Genomic DNA, 24521 nt, shown 5'->3' on the forward strand with positions numbered 1-24521 from the left:
CACTTATAACTGAACACAGTACTTAAGAAAAAAAATACCCTTAAATTATAAACCTTCTAAAAAACAGGTAAAAGACACTTTACACTTAAGCCATTCTGACCTATATGGGTTTCCAAGCATAAATATTTTAGGAATGATCATGTAGCTTAAAGCAATCGATCATTTTATAAATATAGAATCAAAAAAGAAAAAAATCCTGTTTGGCTTTGTAAGTCATATTCTGTGAAACTTCTGAGAATTTACCTCTAAAAATCAAGGAATTTGGATAAATTAAATTAATATTTAGTATAATCAGCATATAAAAACAAATGAAAACTAATGAATTAATACTTTTATTCTTCTTTTCAACAAAAAAGTGGCAAATTAAACTCTATAGGCCTAACTATATTATTTTATCTGCTTTAGTAATGTCTATTAAATAATTTTATGGATGCTAAAATATATTATTAAATGTTTATATTGATACTTTTAAATATTAAAATGACTACTACTTCTAATAATAACTATGTTTATGGTTACAATTTATTAAACACCAACTGCAAATGTTTATGCTCTTCTAGACACTATGGTGACATGTTTATATATATTAGTCCATGTTTTTGTCTTCAATTTATTTATAAGGAAACTGAAGCTTAGGAAAATTAAGCAATGTACTGGTAAATCTTTGAGCTGAGATTTGAACCCAGGCCTACCTGACTCCTAAGCCAGTACCTTTACTCTCCTCTCCCGCCTCTAAAAAACACTTGACTATTCCTTTCTAATAAGAGAGTTGAGTGTTGTGCAATTCCTTATATTCTTCTTATGAACTAAAAATCACCCAGACCAAAGCACAAATCTGATGGCAGGACAAGCCAGTTGGCTTCTCTGACTCAAGGCTACAGAGAGAATGTGAACTCTTGTCTACTTTTTCCCCCAAAGTCTGACACACTGTGGAGCCAGTGGATATGTGAATGGGAAGAACTGTCTACACATCCAACTGCATATGTAAGTCATGCTTCAAGGAAGGATGCCTTGTAGAGTTCCTTTCCCTGAGAAGCCTCATTTCTCAGTGAATAAAAAGAACAATCCCTTTTCCCAAAAGGAGATATGACTGAGAGAGAACATGAGGTTGAGAATTTTATTTTCAGTTTTTTTCTCATTTTAGTGCCTGAGATATTTCCCCAATAAATCACACATACAGTTCAAATAGGAATGAATACTCAGTCACAAAAATGAATGAAATAATGCCATGTGCAACAACATGGATGGACCTAAAGATTATCATACTAAATGAAGTCAGACAGAGAAAGACAAATATCATACCCTATCACTTATACATGGAATCTTAAAAAATGATAAAAATGAACTTATTTACAAAACAGAAATAGACTCACAGATATAGAAAACAAACTTATGGTTACCAAAGGGGAAATGGGGGAGGACGGATAAATTAGGAGTTTGGGATAAACATATATACACTATGTATAAAATATATATATATATATATAATAGATTAAGTATATTTATAATAGATTAACTGAATCACTTTGCTGTATACCTGAAACATTGTAAATCAATTAAAATTTATTATACTTTGATTAAAAAAAAAGCACTAAAGACAACTAAGTGAAAGAGAAGATACAGGAGAAGGAGTTAAGATAAGAAAAGAGCAAATAAGAACTTCCTCAGGAAGATACCAAGAAATTTCAGGGCCTCTGGCTATTAGGGACAAAGGAGAAAGGTCCTGGCATAAGAAACAAAGATAGCTCAAGGTATTAGAGTTAGGAATAAACACTGGAGTGAGTGAAAATATTAAGTATTGTATTTTCTGTATTATTTGGCTTATTAAAATGAAATGACAAATTGCTTCTATTTATCAAAAGATCTAAATCAATGCAATCTATATAAAAAAGAATGAATTATAATCACAATAATTATAAGACTCACATGTGCTAGGCATTTTATATGTTATTTCATTTAATCTAAAAAGCAGCCTTAAAACATAGGCTGGATGATAATGCTCATTTTATATTTGGAAAAGCTGAACCTCACAAGAGGTTATGTAACTTGTTCAAGGACACACTGTTAGCAAATGACAAAACTGGAATTTGAAGCCAGGCAGTTGGATTCCGCAGACTGAATACTTACTGTCCACATTCAATAGTCATAACAAGTTATGTTATTTTCTATTCTACTCTTCCAAAAAGGGTCTGAACAATTGTAGACAATTTTAAGCACAGTCATAGCAATATGTTGGCTGTGTTCTTAATAAGGAAAATAACTAATAATTCTCAGGAATACAATTCTACATCAATATCAAGTTAGTTAACCAATAGATGTTAGAGGCCTCTGTGCCCAGTAGTATATAGTCACAATATAATCTCATAGAAAGTATGAATGAATTCAATTCCAAGTTGGAAAAACCTAAGAGTCAGGTTCTTCTGAGGACAGGAGTGGCCTCCTGCTGACCTTAAATCCAGGAGGGAAAACTGGTAAGAGTAATATAAATATAACAATTTTTTTCAACAATGGAAATAAATGTTTCCTCAATGCTGCATCAAGAACTAATAGAAAACATAAGGCTTACCTGTGAAAACATGGATGTACTTTAAAAACATCATGCTAAGTGAAACAATCAGTCACAGAAGGGCAAATACTGCATGATTCCACTTACATGAGGCATCTAAAATAGTCAGATTCATAGAAGCAGAGAGTAGAATGGTGGTTGCCAGGGGCTGGAGGGAGGAGGGATGGGGAGTTGCTTTTCAATGGGTATAAAGTTTCAGTCATGCAAGATGAATAAGTTCTAGAGATCTGCTAGACAGCACTGTGCGTGTAGTTAACAACACTGTATTGTATTCCTAAAATTTTGTCCAGAGGGTAGATCTCATGTTAAGTGCTCTCACCACAATTAAAAAAAAATGGCTTTTACAAATCTAGTATAACTTTGATATGACAAATATATCACAAAGAAAGAAAGAAAGAAAGAAAACAAAGGGAGCATAGAGCTTGAGTAATTGCTAAGCAGACATCCATAAACCAAACTATATGTGTCATTATTCCCAGGAGTAACATCGAGTGCAATTTGGGATGCAAGAAGCACAAGCAATTACACACCCTTCCATATTATTTAGTGGTGGTGTCCTTGAGGAACTCATATAACTGACAGCTGTCCCAGTTATCTACACATATAGGACTTCTTCTGTTGTTTTTTAATCAGAATACTGCCATGTGAGACATAAGAAAAATTCTAAACTCTTTAGGTTCCTTTATTTCAAAAACAAATAAAATACTTACATTATTAACAGAAGAGCATACTGGTTTCGGTCCGTAAAATCTTTGGGAAAGGACAACTGTAAAGGAAGTTCTTTTAAAGAAAGAGCAAAATATTAAAGATGGAGAGTCATTTATATGTAAAACTATAAGGTGCAGAGAAAGTTTTTTTTTTTGAATAACATAGCATGCACAAAACTTTACCATAGTCATCAATATGAAGCGTTTTAATTTCTGACTTTACTCTCTTCTTCTTCAGGATAGCTTCCTTCAGCATAGAATTGCTTTCCAATATAAAATATTCTGTAAGTCAAAAAGGATAGTGTAAATAATCTCTATGTGTTGATTAAGAAACAGTATAACACAAATAATTATCCATCATTACCATTTGACAGGCACTGTGCTAGTCACCGATTACTCTCTCATAAATTCTCTTCTGGTTTATTACAAGTTTTCTAACTCAGCTTCTTTATTCCAGTGAAATTGTCTCCAGTTGCCCCTTATACTTGGAATTAGCATTTACGTTTTCAAAATGTAAATCTGATCATGTTAATGTTATGCTTAAGAATATATTTTAAATAATACAAAATTATGTAGCACCCAATGATTTAAAATTCACAATGCCTGAATTCTAATACAAAGTTACCAAGCATGCAAAAAATCAGGAAAATATCACCCATGATGAGTACAAATTTTATTCAATAGAAAGAACCCAGAAATGACACAGATGCATATAATAGATAATGACATTAAAACAGAGATTATAATTACATTCCATGTGTTAAGTTTTAAAAAAGCCTGAGGATATTAAGGAGAAAGATGAAAGACATTTTAAAAACAAACAAGTTAAAATTCTAAAAATAAGAACTGAAAAATTTGATACACATGAAAACTATAAAATCTAAGATGAAAAAATACTGGATAGGATTAACAACATATTAGATACTGCAGAAGAAAAGATTAATGCATTCAACAATATAGCAATAGAAAATATTAAAATGGTTTTTTTATAAAAACCAAAAAAAAAAAGAGAGAAAACTGGCAAAACATGAAGGGAGAGAAACATCAGTAACTTGCTGGAATTTTGACTGCTATATTAAAAATATAGATTTACTGGGGATTTTTATATACTAAAAATAGTGAACTTTCTAATCCATAAATATGTATGCATGTATATATCCATTTGAGTCTTTAATTTCTTCCAGAAATGTTTGCTTTCATTTTAGCAGACTGACACATTTCTATTAGATGTATATAGTATATAGTATACTATAGTATATAGTACATAGTTTCAGATGTTACTTTAAGTAGTTATTTTTAACTATTTTTAAATTTTGCCTTGCCTTATAGTATATAAAATAGTTGATTTTTGTATATTAACCTATAATTGTAATAACCCTGATAAATTCACTCATTATTACTAATAGTATTATGAGTGTGTGTGGATTCCATTTTTTTTGTTTGTTTATTTGGTTCTGTTTTATTTATATCTTCTGCAAATAAAGGCAATTTTTTTTACCTATATTTCTTTTTCTTGCCTCATTTCACTAAGTCCTCTAATACAATGTTGCAAAGAGGTGGTGAGAGCAGACATTTTTACTTTTTCCCAGTTTTGGTGGAAATGCATTGTCTTCAACATTAAGTATGATGTCAGTTGTAGTATTTTTGTACATACCATTCATCAAGTGAAATAATTTTTTTTTCTTCTGGCCCAGTTATTATTACTACTTTATTATTATTGTTGTTTTTCATTTTTAATCAAATATTTTTTATAAATCCTTTGAGTTGTTGACAGTATAACATAGTAGGTTGCATTGATTAATTATTGAATATCATAGCAATCATGGACTCCTCAGGTAAACCCCACATAGTCATAATATATTACCCTTTTATAAATTGCTGGATTTTTCTTGCTACTATTTAGTTAAGGAATTTTGCATCAATATTCATGTGTTATAGCAGATGTTTAAGCTATTTGCAGGTCAGCTTTTTTTTTTTTTTTTTTTTTTTTTTTTTGCGGTATGCGTGCCTCTCACTGTTGTGGCCTCTCCCGTTGCGGAGCACAGGCTCCGGACGCACAGGCTCAGCGGCCATGGCTCACGGGCCCAGCCGCTCCACGGCATGTGGGATATTCCCGAACAGGGGCACGAACCCGCATCCCCTGCATTGGCAGGCGGACTCTCAACCACTGTGCCACCAGCGAAGCCCCAGCTTAATTATTTGAAAGCTTTAAAAAATATTTTATTTAGTGTTAGTTTGAATGACCTTTGCTCTCTGACTTGTTAAGCTCTAATACTAAGGCATGACTCTTCTGGGATCTCTCCTAAACATTCCAGTGTTCTGACTGTTTGGAACTTTAATATATTCCAGCACTGTGTGAGCTCTGGCTTTTCCCAGGCTTAGACTATCTTCCTATGTATGTTCAGCTAGGTATTTTCAGCAACAGATGCAAGATGATCCCTTGTAACCCTATGCAGATTCCTGGGGTCCTCTCTCTCTGTCTCTTCTTGTGCTCCAGTGTTGTCCACCTTCCCAACATTCCAGAATCTTCAACCCTTCTGAACGCCAATTTCTGTCTCAACTGTGACTCTGAGATACCCTTATACACTTATTTAATTGTTCCTCTTTACCCTAGAATTCAAAAAATAATTCTAGCCAGAGAGCCAGGACAATTACAACATTCACCTGACTTTTTTCCCTTCTTTCAGGGATCAGAGGCCTACTGTGACTCTTGTCCCATGCTTGAAAAGTGTTGTTTCATGTATTTTATCCAGTTATTTTTGAAAAAAAAAATTCTTTTATTTTCTGTTTCACTTTTCTTTTCTTTCTTTTTGCCAAGAGGCCATGTCTACTTTCAGGTACTCCATGGCCAGAATAAGAATATTATTTTAATTGTCAATGGTTTATCATTGACACTTTATTGTTAATTACAAACTCCTTAGGATGAAACATAAGGCTTTTATGATCTGGCTCCAGCCTGCCCTATAGCCTATACCTTTGATTTATCTTAAATGTTTTGTTCCAGCCACATTGAACAACTTTTATCTTGCAAGTGTAAATAGTTTCATTCCTCATGATTGTGTATTCACATTCTTTCTTCCAGAAATGCTTTCCACTGACTTCCTCTTTTTTTGAACTGTGTCCACTTCTACCAGAAAAATTATTGTATTCTATTATAACCATTAAATTTTCTGATTCTTGCTTTGGACTGTGAATCTGTGTGATTTCAGGCACACCAAACCACCTCTCTTATAAATAAGTGTCGTCCTCTATTATACAAATTTGGGAAATTAGATGTTCTCACAGATTTCTTCTATCTCCCTGATACAAGAAATTTCAGATTATTTAAATAATAGCATATTTTCAAAGAATCTATAGCAAATATTCAATTATAAAATTTAAAATGTGAATAATTCAACTTTATACACTTTCATTAAAGATTCAGCATTTATAATGTAAGACTTGTCAGAAAAATGCACTTAATGAACTTAATTGTGGATAAAAGCATTCTTTTTGTATTTAGAAACCAATATCACCTGATATTTGTTAATGACATAGGCAGCAATTTTTACAGACTAAAGCCCATTAAACTTTTACCTTTATACCTTACTAGAGAGCATCTTGTTGGATAAATATTTTTATAAGTGGACAATAGTTTATTGTATTACAGTGACTAGCTAACTAAATAAATGAATGAATAAATACAGCTAGAGGCAGCGATATGAGAGCAATATACTAATAATTTCTCATGGCTTCTCTTCATTATCAAAAATGAATGGGAAAAAATAAATTACATGAGATAAGAGGTAGGTGAAATTTTTTTACTTCTAAATCAAAGGTATTCATTTGCTCATGGTAAAAAAAAAAATCAACCCAGAGAAATAAAGAGAGAAATAAAGAAATAAAGAAATAGAGAAATAAAGTCACAGAGAAATAAAATTATATTTAAGGAAAAAAAATACAGAAGAAAATACACCATTTTCAAAAGCACACAGAGTTTTTTTCATGATAAATTCAGAACATATGTTTCAATCATAGTTTTTTGTGAAACATTATGAAGACAAGGTAGTATTAAGACATGATTTTAATTGTACGATTGAGGAGGAAAAGAGGATTAAAATGAGAACATAAAATTAGGAAGAAGGAAGAAAGGGAGAGATGAGAAAATATTAGAGAGGAAGTATAAGGAGAGATGAGAAGGAGATGCAATGGAGAGAAAGGAAGAAAGGGAAGAGACGAAAAATGAATTAAAGCAAAAGAAATCATATACACATAAGGAAAAAGAAAAAAATGAAAATATAAAAAGAGGAAAAGGAAAGATAGCAATGAGACAAAAAACTTTGAAATACTAAGCAAAATTTTACATATATATATCATTTCCTAGTCACTGAACATTTATTTTTATTTAATTTTATTTTTTTTTTATACAGCAGGTTCTTATTAGTCATATATTTTATACACATCAGTATATACATGTCAGTCCCAATTTCCCAATTCATCACACCACCACCCCGAACTCCGGCTGCTTTCCCCCCTTGGTGTCCATACGTTTTTTTCTACTTCTGTGTCTCAATTTCTGCTCTGCAAACCGGTTCATCTCTATAAATTTCTAGGTTCCACATATATGCGTTAATACACGATATTTGTTTTTCTCTTTCTGACTTACTTCACTCTGTATGAAAGTCTCTAGATGCATCCACGTCTCTACAAATGACCCAATTTTGTTCCTTTTTATGGCTCAGTAATATTCCATTGTATATATGTACCAAATCTTCTTTATCCATTCAACTGTCGATGTACATTTAGGTGGCTTCCATGACCTGGCTATTGTAAATAGGGCTGCAATGAACATTGGGGTGCATGTGTCTTTTTGAATTATGGTTTCCTCTGGGTATATGCCCAGTAGTGGGATTATTGGGTCATATGGTAATTCTATTTTTAGTTTTTTAAGGAACCTCCATACTGTTCTCCATAGTGGCTGTATCAATTTACATTCCCACCAAGATTGCAAGAGGGTTCCCTTTTCTCCACACCCTCTCCAGCATTTGTTGTTTGTAGATTTTCTGATGATACCCATTCTAACCAGTGTGAGGTGATACCTCATTGTAGTTTTGATTTGCATTTCTCTAACAATGATGATGTTGAGCAGCTTTTCATGTGTCTGTTGGCCAGCTGTATGTCTTCTTTGGAGAAATGTCTATTTAGGTCTTCTGCCCTTTTTGGGTTGGGTTGACTGTTTCTTTAATACTGAGCTGCATGAGCTGTTTATATATTTTGGAGATTAATCCTTTATTCATTGATTCATTTGCAAATGTTTTTTCCCATACTGAGGGTTGTCTTTTCATCTTGTTTATGGTTTCCTTTGCTATGCAAAAGCTTTTAAGTTTCATTAGGTCCCATTTATTTATTTTTGTTTTTATTTCCATTACTCTAGGAGATGGATCAAAAAAGATCTTGCTGTGATTTATGTCAGAGTGTTCTTCCTATGTTTTCCTCTTAGAGTTTTACAGTGTCCGGTCTTATATTTAGGTCTCTAATACATTTTGAGTTTACTTTTGTGTATGGTGTTAGGGAGTGTTCTATTTTATTCTTTTACATGTAGCTGTCCAGTTTTCCCAGTGCCACTTGTTGAAGAAACTGTCTCTTCTCCATTGTATATCGTTGCCTCCTTTGTCATAGATTAGTTGACCATAGGTGCGTGGGTTTATCTCTGGGCCTTCTTTCCTGTTCCATTGATCTATATTTCTGTTTTTGTGCCAGTACCATATTGTCTTGATTATTGTAGCTTTGTAGTACAGTCTGAAGTCAGGGAGTCTGATTCCTACAGCTCTGTTTTTTTCCCTCAAGACTGCTTTGGCTATTCGGGGTCTTTTGTGTCTCCATACAAATTTTAAGATTTTCTGTTCTAGTTCTGTAAAAAATGCCATCGGTAATTTGATAGGGATTGCATTGAACCTGTAGATTGCTTTAGGTAGTATAGTCATTTCCACAGTATTGATTCTCCCAATCCAAGAACATGGTATATCTATCCATCTGTTGGTATCACCTTTAATTTATTTCATCAGTGTCTTAGTATTCTGATTACAGGTCTTTTGTCTCCCTAGGTAGGTTTATTCCTAGGTATTTTATTCTTTTTGTTGCAATGGTAAATGGGAGTGTTTCCTTAATTTCTCTTTCAGATTTTTCATCATTAGTGTATAGGAATGCAAGAGATTTCCGTGCATTAATTTTGTATCCTGCTACTTTACCAAATTCATTGATTAGCTCTAGCAGTTTTCTGGTGGCATCTTTAGGATTCTCCATGTATAGTATCATGTCATCTGCAAACACTGACAATTTTACTGCTTCTTTTCCAGTTTGCATTCCTTTTATTTCTTTTTCTTCTCTGACTGCCATGGGTAGGACTTCCAAAACTATGTTGAATAATGGTGGTGAGATTGGATATCCTTGTCTTGTTCCTGATCTTAGAGGAAATGCTTTCAGTTTTTCACCATTGAGAATGATATTTGCTGTGGGTTTGTCATATATGGCCTTTATTATGTTGAGGTAAGTTCCCTCTATGCCCACTTTCTGGAGAGTTTTTATCATAAATGGGTGTTGAATTTTGTCAAAAGCCTTTCTGCATCTATTGAGATGGTCATATGGTTTTTATTCTTCAATTTGTTAATATGGTGTATCACACTGATTGATTTGCATATATTGAAGAATCCTTGCATCCCTTGGATAAATCCCACTTGAACATGGTGTATGATCCTTGTAATGTGTTGTTGGATTCTGTTTGCTAGTATATTGTTGAGGATTTTTGCATCTGTATTCATCAGTGATATTGGTCTGTAATTTTCTTTTTTTGTAGTATCTTTGTCTGGTTTTGGTATCAGGGTGATGGTGGCCTCACCATGAGATTGGGAGTGTTCCATCCTCTGCAATTTTTTGGAAAAGTTTGAGAAGGGTGGGTGTTAGCTCTTCTCTAAATGTTTGATAGAATTCAACTGTGAAGTCATCTGGTCCCGGACTTTTGTGTGTGGGAAGATTTTTTAATCACAGTTTCAATTTCATTACTTGTGATTTGTCTGTTCATATTTTCTATTTCCTCCTGGGTCAGTCTTGGAAGGGTATACCTTTCTAAGAATTCGTCCATTTCTTCCAGGTTGTCCATTTTATTGGCATAGAGTTGCTTTTAGTAGTCCCCTGGGATCCTTTGTATTTCTGTGGTGTCTGTTGTAACTTCTCCTTTTTCATTTCTAATTTTATTGATTTAAGTCCTCTCCCTCTTTTTCTTGATGAGTCTGGCTAATGGTTTATCAATTTAGATTTTTTTCTCAAAGAACCAGCTTTTAGTTTTATTGATCTTTGCTATTGTTTTCTTTGTTTCTTTTTCATTCATTTCTGCTCTGTTCTTTATGATTTCTTTCCTTCTGCTAACTTTGGGTTTTGTTTTTTCTTCTTTCTCTAGTTCCTTTAGGTGTAACGTTAGATTGTTTAATTGAGATTTTTCTTGTTTCTTGAGGTAGGCTTGTATAGCTATAAACTTCCACCTTAGAACTGCTTTTGCTGCATCCATAGGTTTTGGATCATCGTGTTTTCACTGTCATTTGTCTCTAGGTATTTTTTGATTTCCTCTTTGATTTCTTCAAAGATCTCTTGGTTAGTTAGTAACGTATTGTTTAGCCTCCATGTGTTTTTTTTTTACGTTTTTTTCCCTGTAATTGATTTCTAACCTGATAGCGTTGTGGTCAGAAAAGATGCTTGATATGATTTCAATTTTCTTAAATTTATTGAGGCTTGATTTGTGGCCCAAGATATGATCTAAACTGGAGAATGTTCCGTGCACACTTGAGAGAAAGTAAAATCTGCTGTTTTTGGATGGAATGTCCTAGAAATATCAATTAAATCTATCTGGTCTATTGTGTCATTTAAAGCTTGTGTTTCCTTATTAATTTTCTGTTTGAATGATCTGTCCATTGGTGTAAGTGAGGTGTTAAAATCCCCCACTATTATTGTGTTACTGTCGATTTCCTCTTTTAGAGCTGTTAGCCATTGCCTTATATATTGAGGTGCTCCTGTGTTGGGTGTGTGTATATATATATATATATATTTTTTTTTTTTTTTTTTTTTTTTTTTTTTGCTGTGGTACGCACGCCTGTCACTGTTGTGGCCTCTCCCATTGTGGAGCACAGGCTCCGGACGCACAAGCTCAGCAGCCATGGCTCATGGGCCCAGCCTCTCCGCGGCATGTGGGATCTTCCCGGACAGGGGCACGAACCTGTGTCCCTTGCATCTGCAGGCAGACTCTCAACCACTGCACCACCAGGGAAGCCCGGGTGCATATATATTTATAATTGTTATATCTTCATCTTGGATTGATCCCTTGATCATTATGTAGTGTCCTTCTTTGTCTCTTTTAACATTCTTTATTTTAAAGTCTATTTTATCTGATATGAGTATTGCTACTCCAGCTTTCTTTTGATTTCAATTTGCATGGAATATCTTTTTCCATCCCCTCAGTTTCAGTCTGTATGTGTCCCTAGGTCTGAAGTGGGTCTCTTGTAGACAGCATATATATGGGTCTTGTTTCTGTATCCATTCAGCAAGCCTGTGTCTTTTGGTTGGAGCATTTAATCCGTTCAGGTTTAAGGTAATTATCGATATGTATGTTCCTATGACCATTTTCTTAATTGTTTTGGGTTTGTTTTTGTTGGTCCTTTTCTTCTCTTGTGTTTCCACTTAGAGAAGTTCCTTTAGCATTTGTTGTAGAGTTGGTTTGGTGGTGCTGAATTCTCTTAGCTTTTGCTTGTCTGTAAAGCTTTTGATTTCTCCATCGAATCTGGATGAGGTCCTTGCTCTGTAGAGTAATCTTGGTTGTAGTTTCTTTCCTTTCCTCACTTTAAGTATATCATGCCACTCCCTTCTGGCTTGTAGAGTTTCTGTTGAGAAATCAGCTGTTAACCTTATCAGAGTTCCCTTGTATATTGTCATTTTTCCCTTGCTGCTTTCAATAATTTTTCTTTGTCTTTAAGTTTTGCCAATTTGATTACAGTGTGTCTCAGTGTGTTTCTCCTTGGATTTGTCCTGTATGGGACTCTCTGCACTTCCTGGACTTGGGTGGCTATTTCCTCTTCCATTTTAGGGAAGTTTTTGACTATAATCTCTTCAAATATTTTCTCGGGTCCTTTCTCTCTTCTCCTTCTGGGACCCCTATAACGTGAATGTTGTTGTGTTCAATGTTGTCCCAGAGGTCTCTTAGGCTGTCTTCATTTCTTTTCATTCTTTTTTCTTTATTCTGTTCTTTGGCAGTGAATTCCACCATTCTGTCTTCCAGGTTACTTATGTGTTCTTCTGCCTCAGTTATTCTTCTATTGATTCCTTCTAGTGTAGTTTTCATTTCAGTTATTGTATTGTTCATCTCTGTTTTTTTGTTCTTTAATTCTTCTAGGTGTTTGTTAAACATTTCTTGCATCTTCTAGATCTTTGCCTCCATTCTTTTTCCAAGGTCCTGGATCATCTTCACTATCATTATTCTGAATTTTCTTCTGGAAGATTGCCTATCTCCGTTTCATTTAGTTGTTTTTCTGGGGTTTTATCTTGTTCCTTCATCTGGTACATAGCCCTCTGACTTTCCATCTTGTCTATCTTTCTGTGAATGTGGTTTTTGTTCCACAGGCTGCAGGACAGTAATTCTTCTTGATTCTGCTGTCTGTCCTCTGGTGGATGAGGCTATCTATGAGGCTTGTGCAAGTTTCCTCATGGCAGAGACTGGTGGTGGGTAGAGCTGGCTGTTGCTCTGGTGGGCAGAGCTCAGTAAAACTTTAATCCACTTGTCTGCTGATGGGTGGGGCTGGGTTCCCTCCCTGTTGGTTGTTTGGCCTGAGGTGACCCAACACTGGAGCCTAGCTGGGCTGTTTGGTGGAGCTAATGGTGGACTCCCGGAGGGCTCACGCCAAGGAGTACTTCCCAGAACTTCTGCTGCCAGTGTCTTTGTCCTTGCAGTGAGGCACAGCCACCCCTGCCTCTTCAGGAGACCCTCCAACACTAGCAGGTAGGTGTGGTTCAGTCTCCTATGGGGTCACTGCTCCTTCCTCTGGGTGCTGATGCACACACTGCTTTGTGTGTGCCCTCCAAGAGCGGAGTCTCTGTTTCCCCCAGTCCTGTCGAAGTCCTGCAATCAAATCCTGCTAGCCTTCAAAGTCTGATTCTCTAGGAATTCCTCCTCTCGTTGCCGGACCCCCAGGTTGGGAAGCCTGACGTGGGGCTCAGAACCTTCCCTCCAGTGGGTGGACTTCTGTGGTATAAGTGCTCTCCAGCTTGTGAGTCACCCACCCAGCAGTTATGGGATTTGATTTTATTGTGATTGCGCCCCTCCTACCATCTCACTGAGGATTCTCCTTTGTCTTTGCATGTGGGGTATCTTTTTTCATGAGTTCCAGTGTCTTCCTGTCAATGATTGTTCAGCAGTTAGTTGTGATTCTGGTGTTTTCGAAAGAGGGAGTGAGAGCATGTCCTTCTACTCTGCCATCTTGAACCAATCTCGTCACTGAACATTTTAATGAAGGGTTTCTTTTTCATTATAAAGGTAATATATGTTCATTGTAGAACATTAGGAAAATACTTAAGAAAAAAGAACAAAAAATCATCTGAAAGGCTGCCAGGCAAATACAAGACTTTTACTGTTTTCAAATATTTTCTTCTGGAATTTTAATATGCATTTTCAAATAATTTTGTTTAAGTGGCATAAATATTTGAACTCCTTAAACACTTAGAACTATAGCTTAAACAGTTTTGAAGAATTGACTTTTAAAAATGTATTTTTATTTTTAATCCTAGTGGGGAACTAGTGGCAACTCTATTAGAACCATTTGATGAAATTTTAATAAAGGAGTATTTACAAATATAGGACAAAGGGCAGGGAGGTCATAAGGGGTAGTACCATAACCCAGGGCTTATGACAAAGGCTAGGCCAGCAGGTCAAGAGGAGAGAGCAGTTACTTGGAGTTGGTTGAATGAAAGATCCACAGTGACCTTCACCCAAGCGTCAGAGCAACTTGGGTGACTCCACAGGGATAGCACTGGAGAAATAGACTCCAAAGTCACTTTTCTGCCTCTCTTCAGTCACCTATAGGATTCATTTTAGCTGGATCCAATTGGCAGCCAAATGGCAGCAGAACTTAAGTCATCAGTACAAACTCCTGCTGGGGTAGAGGCCATGGGAGAGAAAAACAGTTAAAAGTGGCTCTGAAAAGACAAATGGAAGATATTCAGGGCACCAATCAGTATTCCATTAAAGTTTATTTACAAATCACCCCTTTTATTATTTTTATTATGTTTTTTCACTACCATCAGTAGCATGGTTATAATTTTCTCTCTTTTTTGATTACTTTATTTCAGATGTCAACAGAAAAATAGCTAAAAAGAAAAAGTATTGGTCTCTTCCTCATGATGTCTTAAAACACGAATGTGTAAGGTACTAGCTGAAGCAGCAGCACTCAATCCATCACATTATAATTAAATATCTCTTTAGTATAAACTATTAAAAGGAAAAATATTGGGTAAATAGATATAAAAGATTTAAGGCTTATGGTTATTTTTTTCCAAAAGATTTGCTGTAATTTATATTTCTACCAGCAATTTATGAGAGCCTCATTATATCCTCATTAGCAATGTAAATTTTTTGATGTTATTAATTTGTTAGGAAAAATTACTTGGCAGTGTTTTACTTTGCATTTCTTTGATAACTGGTGGTTTAAAGGTTTTCCATGTTTGTTAAATATTTTCATTTTTCAATATACTTTTCATGCTTTATTCTGCTTCGTGTGGCCCCAAAATGAGTTATGACTGATTCATTAGTTTAATGAATATTAAACTGAAGATCCATTAACCCAAAGATCCATTAACCCAAAGATTTACTTGCAATCAAATGTAAATTTTATCTCAATAAATAATTGTCTTTTGAAAATAAAATTAAGCACCTGATCACTGTTCACAGTCCCTTTTTGTTTTTCTTGATCCTGAGACTATCAGAATTCACTTATAAATGAGAAAATCAGAAAGGTTTCCCTCAGAGGAAAGTGTGTCATGATTTGAAACAAAAGTTATTAGAAAACAACATTGCCTTTTAACAGTAGAATAAAATTAATTAAAGTCAGGTTGGGGATTTAAAAAAATATATCATTTTGGCAGAATATGCAATGTAACACAAATAGTTGCTGTTTATTGAGTGTCTATGTTGCAAATGTATCTCATCCTCACAGAAATTTCATTTGCTATTTTTTTTTACAAGGAAATTGATTCTATGAGATTATATCCACAAAAGGTATGTGGTGGACTCACTTTATACACTAATTTTTCTATCTGTGAAATTCAACCTTCTTTCTATTTTATCAAATAAACTGTATTTGTTATCATTATTGTTGCCGTTAGTGTTAATATTCAACAGATTTAATTTGCTTACCATAACCGCTTTAGGATTTACACTAAGTAGAAACTAAAAGATGTGCTAACTGATTTCCAACCACACAGAACTCCATTAACTATTTAGAAGTTTTGTCTTTCCCTAGAAAAGGCAGGAAGTCTCCATATGGTGGTATTTGAAGAGTCTAAAAGGTCTTTCTGTGTCCTCTAAAAATGATATTTGTCATTCAACATTTTACTTTTATGCCTGTCTCTCCTTTAAGTCAAAGCATTTAAGTAAGACTACTACTTAAACCTAAGTATGTGATGAGACAGACAAAAACACAGTAGAATGAGCTACCATTGTATGGTAGTGATAATAAACCCTATTCTGGGGTCAGACGATCTTATTTGATTCTTGGCGCTGCCACCTGTTATATTAGAGTGACTCTAGCCAAGTTTGTTAACCTCTTTGTGGCTCAGTTCCCTCATCTTTAAAAAAGGATAACAAAATTAACAACATCAGGGGGTGTTCTGAGGAGTAAATGTGTTAAAAAATATAAGCCTCATTTACTAGATTATGGTAAATCATTAGAGCATGAGAGTGTTGATTAAATAAAGTTTTGTTGATTAAATAAAGTTTTTAAATGAAAGAAGGAAAAGAAGGATAGATGAAAAGAAGGAAACAGGGAGGCAGGAAGCAACCTGGGTATTCATTTTTAAGATCAGCTCAGCCATGTTTGTATTTATACACTCTACTATTAAAGTTCTTAAACACATTGACCACATCTTACTAGCAATGAACACCCAGCCTCTGTCATATTGCCTGATAAAGTAAGTCCTCGCTCAACAGATGATGGACAACTGAATAATTTTTCCCAAAAGTAAATGTGTTGCTCTGGAGGAATAATTTATATGAGGCTCAAGGAAGAATGAACCAGAGTATAAGGGGCCAGTAGGCTGAAATATATCTAAATGAGTTTCATCAATCACTCCTCATTCAATTAAGATACAGTAGATAGCCTATTTCAGGCATATAAGAACCAACTCCAATTGTAACATGGCTCAAACCATTTGCTTTAATGTTTCTCTTACACACACAAGGTCAAGTTGATGGTGCCTATGCTACTTTCCTCAGGCTGGGGCCTCCTTTGAAGAAGGCTCTGTAGAGTACAACAGTCAGAATAAATAATATAATACTAAGGACCAATGCCAACCATGATGTTGTCTTCATGTACTTACTTGCTGGGTTGTCCGTGTCATGTAGGCTGACCACTGGAACCCCTGGACCTAGATTTTAGAAATGTATGTATAAACATTTTAAAGACATCTAAGTAATAACTACTGGAAGATTACATGATAGAGTTCTTTTTTCCAAATATAACATTTCATAGTTAAAACATAATGAAACAGAAACCCGATTATTAGATTTCATTCCTTTCTATGGATATTCTATTCAGAGAAGTAAGAATATACGGGGAAAGAAACTATTTGCAGGATTATTGTTACAATTCTCCCTTCTCCAAAATGCCCTATACTTCTATAGTTCTATGGTTTTAGCCAATCTTATGCACTTTACTCTCTTTTTATCTAGTCTTTTATAGAATCATCACTGATGTTCAGAAAGTTGATTCACAACCCTGTGAACCCTCATCCACTCATTCAAGATTAAATTCTATTTATCACTTAGCCAAGAAAGAAAGAATGCATGTATATTAGAAGTATTTTGGCACAGTGGTTAAGAATCCACCTGCCAATGCAGGGGACACGGGTTCAAGCCCTGGTCTGGGAAGATCCCACATGCCGCGGAGCAACCAAGCCCGTGCACCACAACTACTGAGGCTGCGCTCTAGAGCCCGGTTTGCAGGGCAGAAATAGAGACACAGATGTAGAGAACAAACGTATGGACACCAAGGGGGGAAAGTGGTGGGGGTGGTGACAGTGGTGGGATGAATTGGGAGATTGGGATTGACATGTATACATTAATATGCATAAAACAGATAACTAATAAGAACCTGCTGTATAAAAAAATAAATAAAATAAAATTCAAAAATTCAAAAAACTAAAAATAAAAGCAAAAAAAATATTTCACCCACAAGATAAATTAAAAATTGGAACTAATTATATATTTATTTTAAAAATACATTAACTGGAATTGTTAATTATTTCAAATATACAGGATAATTCAAGTGTAACCATAAGATGTTACCTTAAAACTTCACTTCTCTACGGAACTCTGCCTAGGGGTCTAATGGTTTTACTCTGGTGTCATCCAACAACTACTTCTCTTTTTTGATTACTTTATTTCAGATGTCAAGAGAAAAATAACTAAAAAGAAAAAGTATTGGTCTCTTCCTCATGGTGTCTTAAAACACGAATGTGTAAGGTACCAGCTGAAGCAGTAGCACTCAATCCATCACATTATAAGAGGACATCTCCCATTTCATCTCTGGGAAATATAGTATCCTATTAAAGGGACAGTGATTCCTATCAGTATAACCTAGAGATACCAAACTACTATGTAAGGCTATGGCATAGTTACCGGATAGAAGAAATAATTGGGGTGAACATAATTTCTCAAAATTGAAGGGGACTAGACCCTGGGAATTAAATTTCTATAGATCCTAAATTTTTTAACAACCAAGCCATTATTTTAATAAGGAAACTATTGCTTTTCCTAATGTCTAGGTAAATTAGTTTATTATTCTAGCTTGACTTTGCTGATGTAAATATGTTTATTCACTTTTTTAAAAGGTCCATGTCTACCAGCACTTATTGATCATGTGTATGTGCACATATTGACTTACTCCCAATTTCTATCTTTTAAATAAAGTAATGGATACAATTTCTATCTCAATAAACCCCTAATTTATAACTTTTTAACAAAAACTTACATAAACTAAGAATATCAAATCATACAGCTAGGGTAATCATTACTAATGATAGTAATAGATACTGATCAAATAAAATGAATAAAATAAATTTTATCAGAAATCATCTATTACCTTTACAGAGTAATAAGAAATGTTGATTCATGGGACTAAAACTGGCACCAAAATATGTACATTGTTCTTTCATAAAGTTACATGAAATGCACTGACGATTCAATAATCCTTCAGTAGAAGCACTGGGGAAAGAAAAAGAAAGTTAGAAATGCTACTGTTCCAGGTCCTTGAATGTGTGGGATCTATATTTAAATATTGACATAAACAAAGAAGCTACAGAATTACTCAGCTGAGGTTCCTTGTAAATTATGACTTACCATAAAAATGCAAACAAAGTCAATTCCCATTACTAATGTTAAGACATATGCATTTTTCTTCTCTGTAATAAAATTAAAATTATGTACACCTATATGAATGTAATATGTATGTATGCTTACAAAGAAACTGATTGTCACAGGATGCAATATAACTTATTCTTATTTATATTTTTATAGATATTTCTTTGTAAAATCTTAAAAGAAATTACCCACAGAGACAAGCATAAAGTCACCAGCAATAATATTAGTTGGAAGAACTAATGTTTTCACAAGTCACACACATATAAAAAGCTCATGATTTCCTAAATTCAACATTAGATTTTGATATTAGTACCAGATTTGTCCCACTAAATAGTTGCACTGAATTTTTGGAAAAGAAAAGCTATTTTTGTATGATAATATATATAATGTTAATACTCATACATGCTTTGAGACATCAAGGAGATAGATAAAGAGAAAAGCACTCATCTCTTTATTTTACAAACAATGGTGCTTAAGGTTAGAGGGTTTGAAATATTAACCCAAAGTTAAATTTCATGTACAGATTCATTTATTTTATAAATAGAGATTAATTATAAATTATCTATGCTTCTAAATGAAAACACTGTTGATGATACATTTTTTAAAACTTGGCTGGACAAAATATTCTCCATTTCATTTTGGAACAAAACACATACTATAGTATAGTATAGTTCACAAAGTCACAGCTTCACATTTGAAACATTTTGGGCTCATTATAATCCAAAATTTTCCTTTTCTAGTCAAGGTGATTAATATACTAGGCACTTAAACACATTAGCTAGTTTCATCATTATGACAAATCATACCCATTTTTTTTCTTTTAAATTGTGGTATATACGTAAAACAACATTCAACATTTTAACCATTTTTCAAGTAAATGGTTCAATGTCATTAATTACAGTCACAATGTTGCACAACTATCACCACAGAAACTATGAATGTGTGCCAGTCCCTATTAGTCACAGCTATTTAGTGACATAACTAGAATTTAAAACCTTTTCTCTCTCTACTCTTCCATATAATTTTTCAGATCCAAGTTTCCTAAAAATTATGTTGGTATCTTCTCATTGTTTGGATTATGAATTACTAAAATAGAGAAAAGCACATTTTGAGACAAAATAATGACACCGAATATGCTAGCAGTTCTGATTCTGCAGAAGCATCTAATCCCATAAATTAAATCAACCAATTATTATTTTTATAGCCTGGACAAGACAATGATTGAGTTTTCTGGGTCAAACACTAATATTATCTTACAGTCAAACAAACTGGCACTGGATGAGCCATTTAAAGGGAGATTTATTGGTACTACATTTTCTTTATAACACAGCCCTCTGCACTAGTACAGGTCATAGATATATTGACTTTTGTACTGCTCTGCCTCAGTCACTGGGGACATAAGACAAGCAAACAAATCTAAGAACCCACTGTGATTCAAATCACATTTTAGGTTAATAGAGGGAGGAGAGAGAGGATGAGGCAGCGCTGCTAGCTGAGTTTAGCCAAGCCTAATTTTCTGGCGCTGTCATTTTTCGTTAAGAGTTTTACAAAATGAGAAGAATAAGACATTGGTCCAGTATTTCCACATCTCTAAAGGACTGTTCTTGACTGCCACTATTAACCACTGTATAAGTTTCAAGAAAGAAAAGCTTCAGGTAACCAAAAAGAGAAAGCGACCGGTACTTTAACCAAGACCTCTAAACCAAAATTAGAATCATTCTCTTTAAATAAACAGCTGTTCTTCTTTTGGAAGCCATTAGAATTGAGAACATGTGTTCCAGACTCTAAGAGAAAAAAAACGAAGAATGTGAAGATGACATATTGGGATATGTGATAAAAAGGAGAGGCTCGCTTCAGATTAAAACAATTTATGCATAAATAAGAGTGTGTGGATGAATTAGAGAGAGTTAAGGTACTTGAAACATGCATTTTTACTCCTAAAGGAAAGTCTAGGCTACTTGGTAAGAATCATTGGTGACACTTCTTCAAACATGATGAATTTCCACTGAGAATATGCCATGGCAGTTTTGACACTTTAAAAATGGATCTGTGAAATGTAAATTAGAAAGTGTATATGAGTCTATAATTGTAAGTTGCTTGCCAGACAAAAATAAAAGTCATTCTTGGGAGGTCCTGGTGAAAGCTTTCTGAGTGAAGAGACATTTTTAACACTAAATAGGTATGACCTTAACCCCTTTTATGAATATAACTTTTCATCCGGGAAAATTGGACAGATGAAAATAGTCCCCATCCACTGCTTTATTTAGGTAAGCAAGGACCATTCCTGCTTAAATAACAGTCAATGGATTATACACATTATGGGGGGTGGGGGAGAGAAACTGCCACTTGATCCACTCTACTAAATGTTCACAATGCTTTTATTTTGTTCGGGAATACATCACATGTGTACAACATTAATGCCATGAAAATATAAATGAGGCATAGTAAAAGAAAAGCCTACTGGGGAAAATATGTAAATGCCTGTGATGTGGGTAGTTGAGAAAAGCAAGCCTCAAAAAAAAAAAAAAACAAAAAAAGACATTTTGAGACTGTAAAAACAAATGAGGGAAAAAATAAAGGAGGAATAAGATGATCTCCATTTCAGTTCCAATTGTTTACGCTCACAGTGGTCCAAAGCTGAGGGACTGGGCCAAGAGTGTGGGGTTTTGTCATACTGAGTTGGTTCTCTCCTAGCCATACCAAAAAGGAAACTTCAGACTTCTCCATTCCATCATTATGTTGTGTAGATGGCCCCTGAGGAATCTACCTGTGCAGGAAGATCCTCTCACATTGCTTACCTGTACAGCTGCCTCCCTCTGGGAGACGACTCGGTGCTCAGAAAGTAACTGCCCATGAAAGAAAACAACACAAACATCAGGCACCAATCAATTTTTGCCACACCGAGTTTTCACCTGAATTTTCAAACTGTCAAAGAACAGGCAAGAGCTCTTCTATTATTTAACGGCAGGACTTGATCCATTTGGGAAACGCATATTTTTTCTTAAAATATTGTCACACTTTTCCATGATCTCTCTCAATCTCTCTGAGTGTGCGTGTGTGTGTGTGTGCATGTGTCTGTGCAACTGTCTGTGTAAGTATCTCTCTGTGTGAAGTATAGGGAGAATCTTAAAGAAAAGGTTTTTACATGGCCAGGCTACTTGGACTAGGACCATGGTAAGCAAAATATAAATCTAGCAGAAAAGACTGCATTTGACGACAGTGACTTCCAACCTGACTAGAGAACCAAAACCACTCACATTTTTTGCGTCGTTTCATCGTACGCCAGGATCTTTATCACTTCCCAGTTTCCTGATGTCAGATGCCGCACAGTAATTTGCTCACTTTTACTCTGCAAAGAAATAGAATATATTGATTTTCTTCTTATTTAAACAGTATCTCTCTGGTCAGCACAAAAGTACTAACCGCCTGTGTTACTTTTAATTCTTTAGTTCTCAGCTAATGTTGAGTTTCTCACTTTCAATCTTAAGAATATATCCACATGTGCATAAACACAGATGCAGGTAAGATGGTGCCTTTATTCCTATGTGTAGGAAAACCATTCAGAAAACATCTCCAGGTGAGGATTACGTGTGCATCATCATGTTGACATAGGAAGTCATCTGGGCATTTGGTACAGACACAGGACCTTGTTAACTCTCATCTAAATGATCGACAGCTATGCAGTTTGGAAAGCTTTAAATAAAATATTTCAAACAAACTTCATTCCAAATAGATTCTGTTACATTATTTTAACCTTTACAGATGTGCATTGCTATATGATTTGCTATTTTCACACAATAATTTGTTTCTGAGATCATTAAATATCATCACTATTGATGAAATCATCAATAATTTATTTCTGAGATCACACTGACCCTTGTAGCCATAGTTTATTTTCACTGCTATATGGTTTTTGTTGTTGTTGTTTTGCGGTACCCGGGCCTCTCACTGTTGTGGCCTCTCCCGTTGCGGAGCACAGGCTGCGGACGCGCAGGCTCAGCGGCCATGGCTCACGGGCCCAGCCGCTCCGCGGCATGTGGGATCTTCCCGGACCGGGGGATGAACCCGCATCCCCTGCATCGGCAGGCTGACTCTCAACCACTGCGCCACCAGGAAAGCCCGATATATGGTATTTTATTGTATGTATGAATACAGTAAAATTTATTTATTTTTTGACATTTGAGTTTTTCCAAATTTTCGCTCTTAAAAACAAGTTGTCTATGAACAGTTTTATTACTGTCTCCCGGTGCGTGTGACAGGATTTTCTTGAGATGAACACTGATAAATGGGACTGCTTGGTCAAAAGGTGAATGTCTCCTACCTAACTCAATAGTGACATTATTTTCCAAAGTTGTGCCGATTTAGAATCTACTAGCAATGTGAGTTTCTGTTGCTCCACATTTTATCCACTTCCTCACCAACAGTTAATGTCATCAGACTATTTAATTTTTTGTCAAACTAATGAGTGTGAAATTGTATCTCATTCAATTCCTTTATTTTTAAGAAAATATTCAAATCTACAGAAAGGTTAATGGATAGTACATGAATACCCATAAAACCGTTACCTAGATTCACCAAACATTAACATTTTGAATATTTGCTCTCCCCCTTTCTTCATATGCTAAATCATATGAAAGGAAGTTGAGAGCATCAAACTATTTCAGCTCTAACTATTTCAGTATACATCTCTCAAAATTAACAGTATTTTCTCATATAAGCAAATTGCATATCATACCTATGAATAACAACATTAATATCATCTAAATATATAGTATGTATTCTAATTTCCACACTGCCCTAAGTAACCCAAATATCTCCATATCTATATATCTATATCTATCTTTCTATCTATCTACATATCTACCTATCTACCTAATTGCAGTGGGTTGTCACCTCTTTAGTCTCTTTTAAAGTAAAAGTTATCCTATCTTTTCTTGAGTTCTACAGCATTGACCATTTTGGGGGCAGGGATTTCTGCGGCATGTGGCATGCGGAACTTCCCTGACTAGGGATTGAACCCGTGCCCCCTTCATTGGAAGGGTGGAGTCTTAACCACTGGACTGCCAGGGAAGTCCACACTGACCATTTTTAAGACTCTTGGTCCAGTGGTCTGATATGTAGAGTATTTTTGATTTATCTGATTTTTAAAAATGATATAATTTAGGCTAATATTTTTGGCAAGAATATTATATAGGTGATATTGGATACCTCTTATGCTTCATATTAGGAAACATGCCATTACACTTCTTCCCATCCTTAACAATGCTGTTTACAAGGTAATTGATATATGTTCATTGTAAAGTACATTTTTCCCTGTAGTTAAAAGTGGGATGATGCTTGCACATTACATGAATAGCTTTTCCTCCATGAACTTTCCACTCAGTAGTTTTGGTATCCATTCATGACCTTTCCCTGAACAAATTATCATTTAGAAGTGATTTTCTAACTCTAACATCCATTCTATATTTATTAGGTGGTATTCTTCTGTAAAAAGAACTTTCCCTACTTTTTCCCCTCACGTGTGTTCACTCTCTTTATCTCCCTCTTCCTCATACTATTATAACATTTTTAATTTGATGTGTTACATTCCATTACTGTTATT

The 24521-nt window shown here is 34.8% G+C and overlaps 1 protein-coding gene across 12 annotated transcripts in view; it reads right to left on the reverse strand.

The window, feature by feature from the left end:
* Positions 1–24521, reverse strand: part of DPP10 (dipeptidyl peptidase like 10) — a 1275593-nt gene that overhangs the window by 43215 nt on the left and 1207857 nt on the right. For all 12 annotated transcript variants that reach the window (XM_027082608.1, XM_027082602.1, XM_027082610.1 and 9 more), the window contains 6 exons: positions 22177–22268; positions 21718–21765; positions 18642–18763; positions 16879–16926; positions 3457–3555; positions 3277–3346 (listed from right to left, as the gene is read on the reverse strand). In XM_027082608.1, the coding sequence (XP_026938409.1) occupies positions 3277–3346; positions 3457–3555; positions 16879–16926; positions 18642–18763; positions 21718–21765; positions 22177–22268 (479 nt within the window). The remainder of the gene's footprint in view (positions 1–3276; positions 3347–3456; positions 3556–16878; positions 16927–18641; positions 18764–21717; positions 21766–22176; positions 22269–24521) is intronic.

The sequence above is a fragment of the Aethalodelphis obliquidens genome, unplaced genomic scaffold, assembly GCF_003676395.1.
Source record: "Aethalodelphis obliquidens isolate GAN/ISIS:26980383/991018 unplaced genomic scaffold, ASM367639v1 scaffold47, whole genome shotgun sequence".
Classification (NCBI taxonomy): domain Eukaryota; kingdom Metazoa; phylum Chordata; class Mammalia; order Artiodactyla; family Delphinidae; genus Aethalodelphis; species Aethalodelphis obliquidens.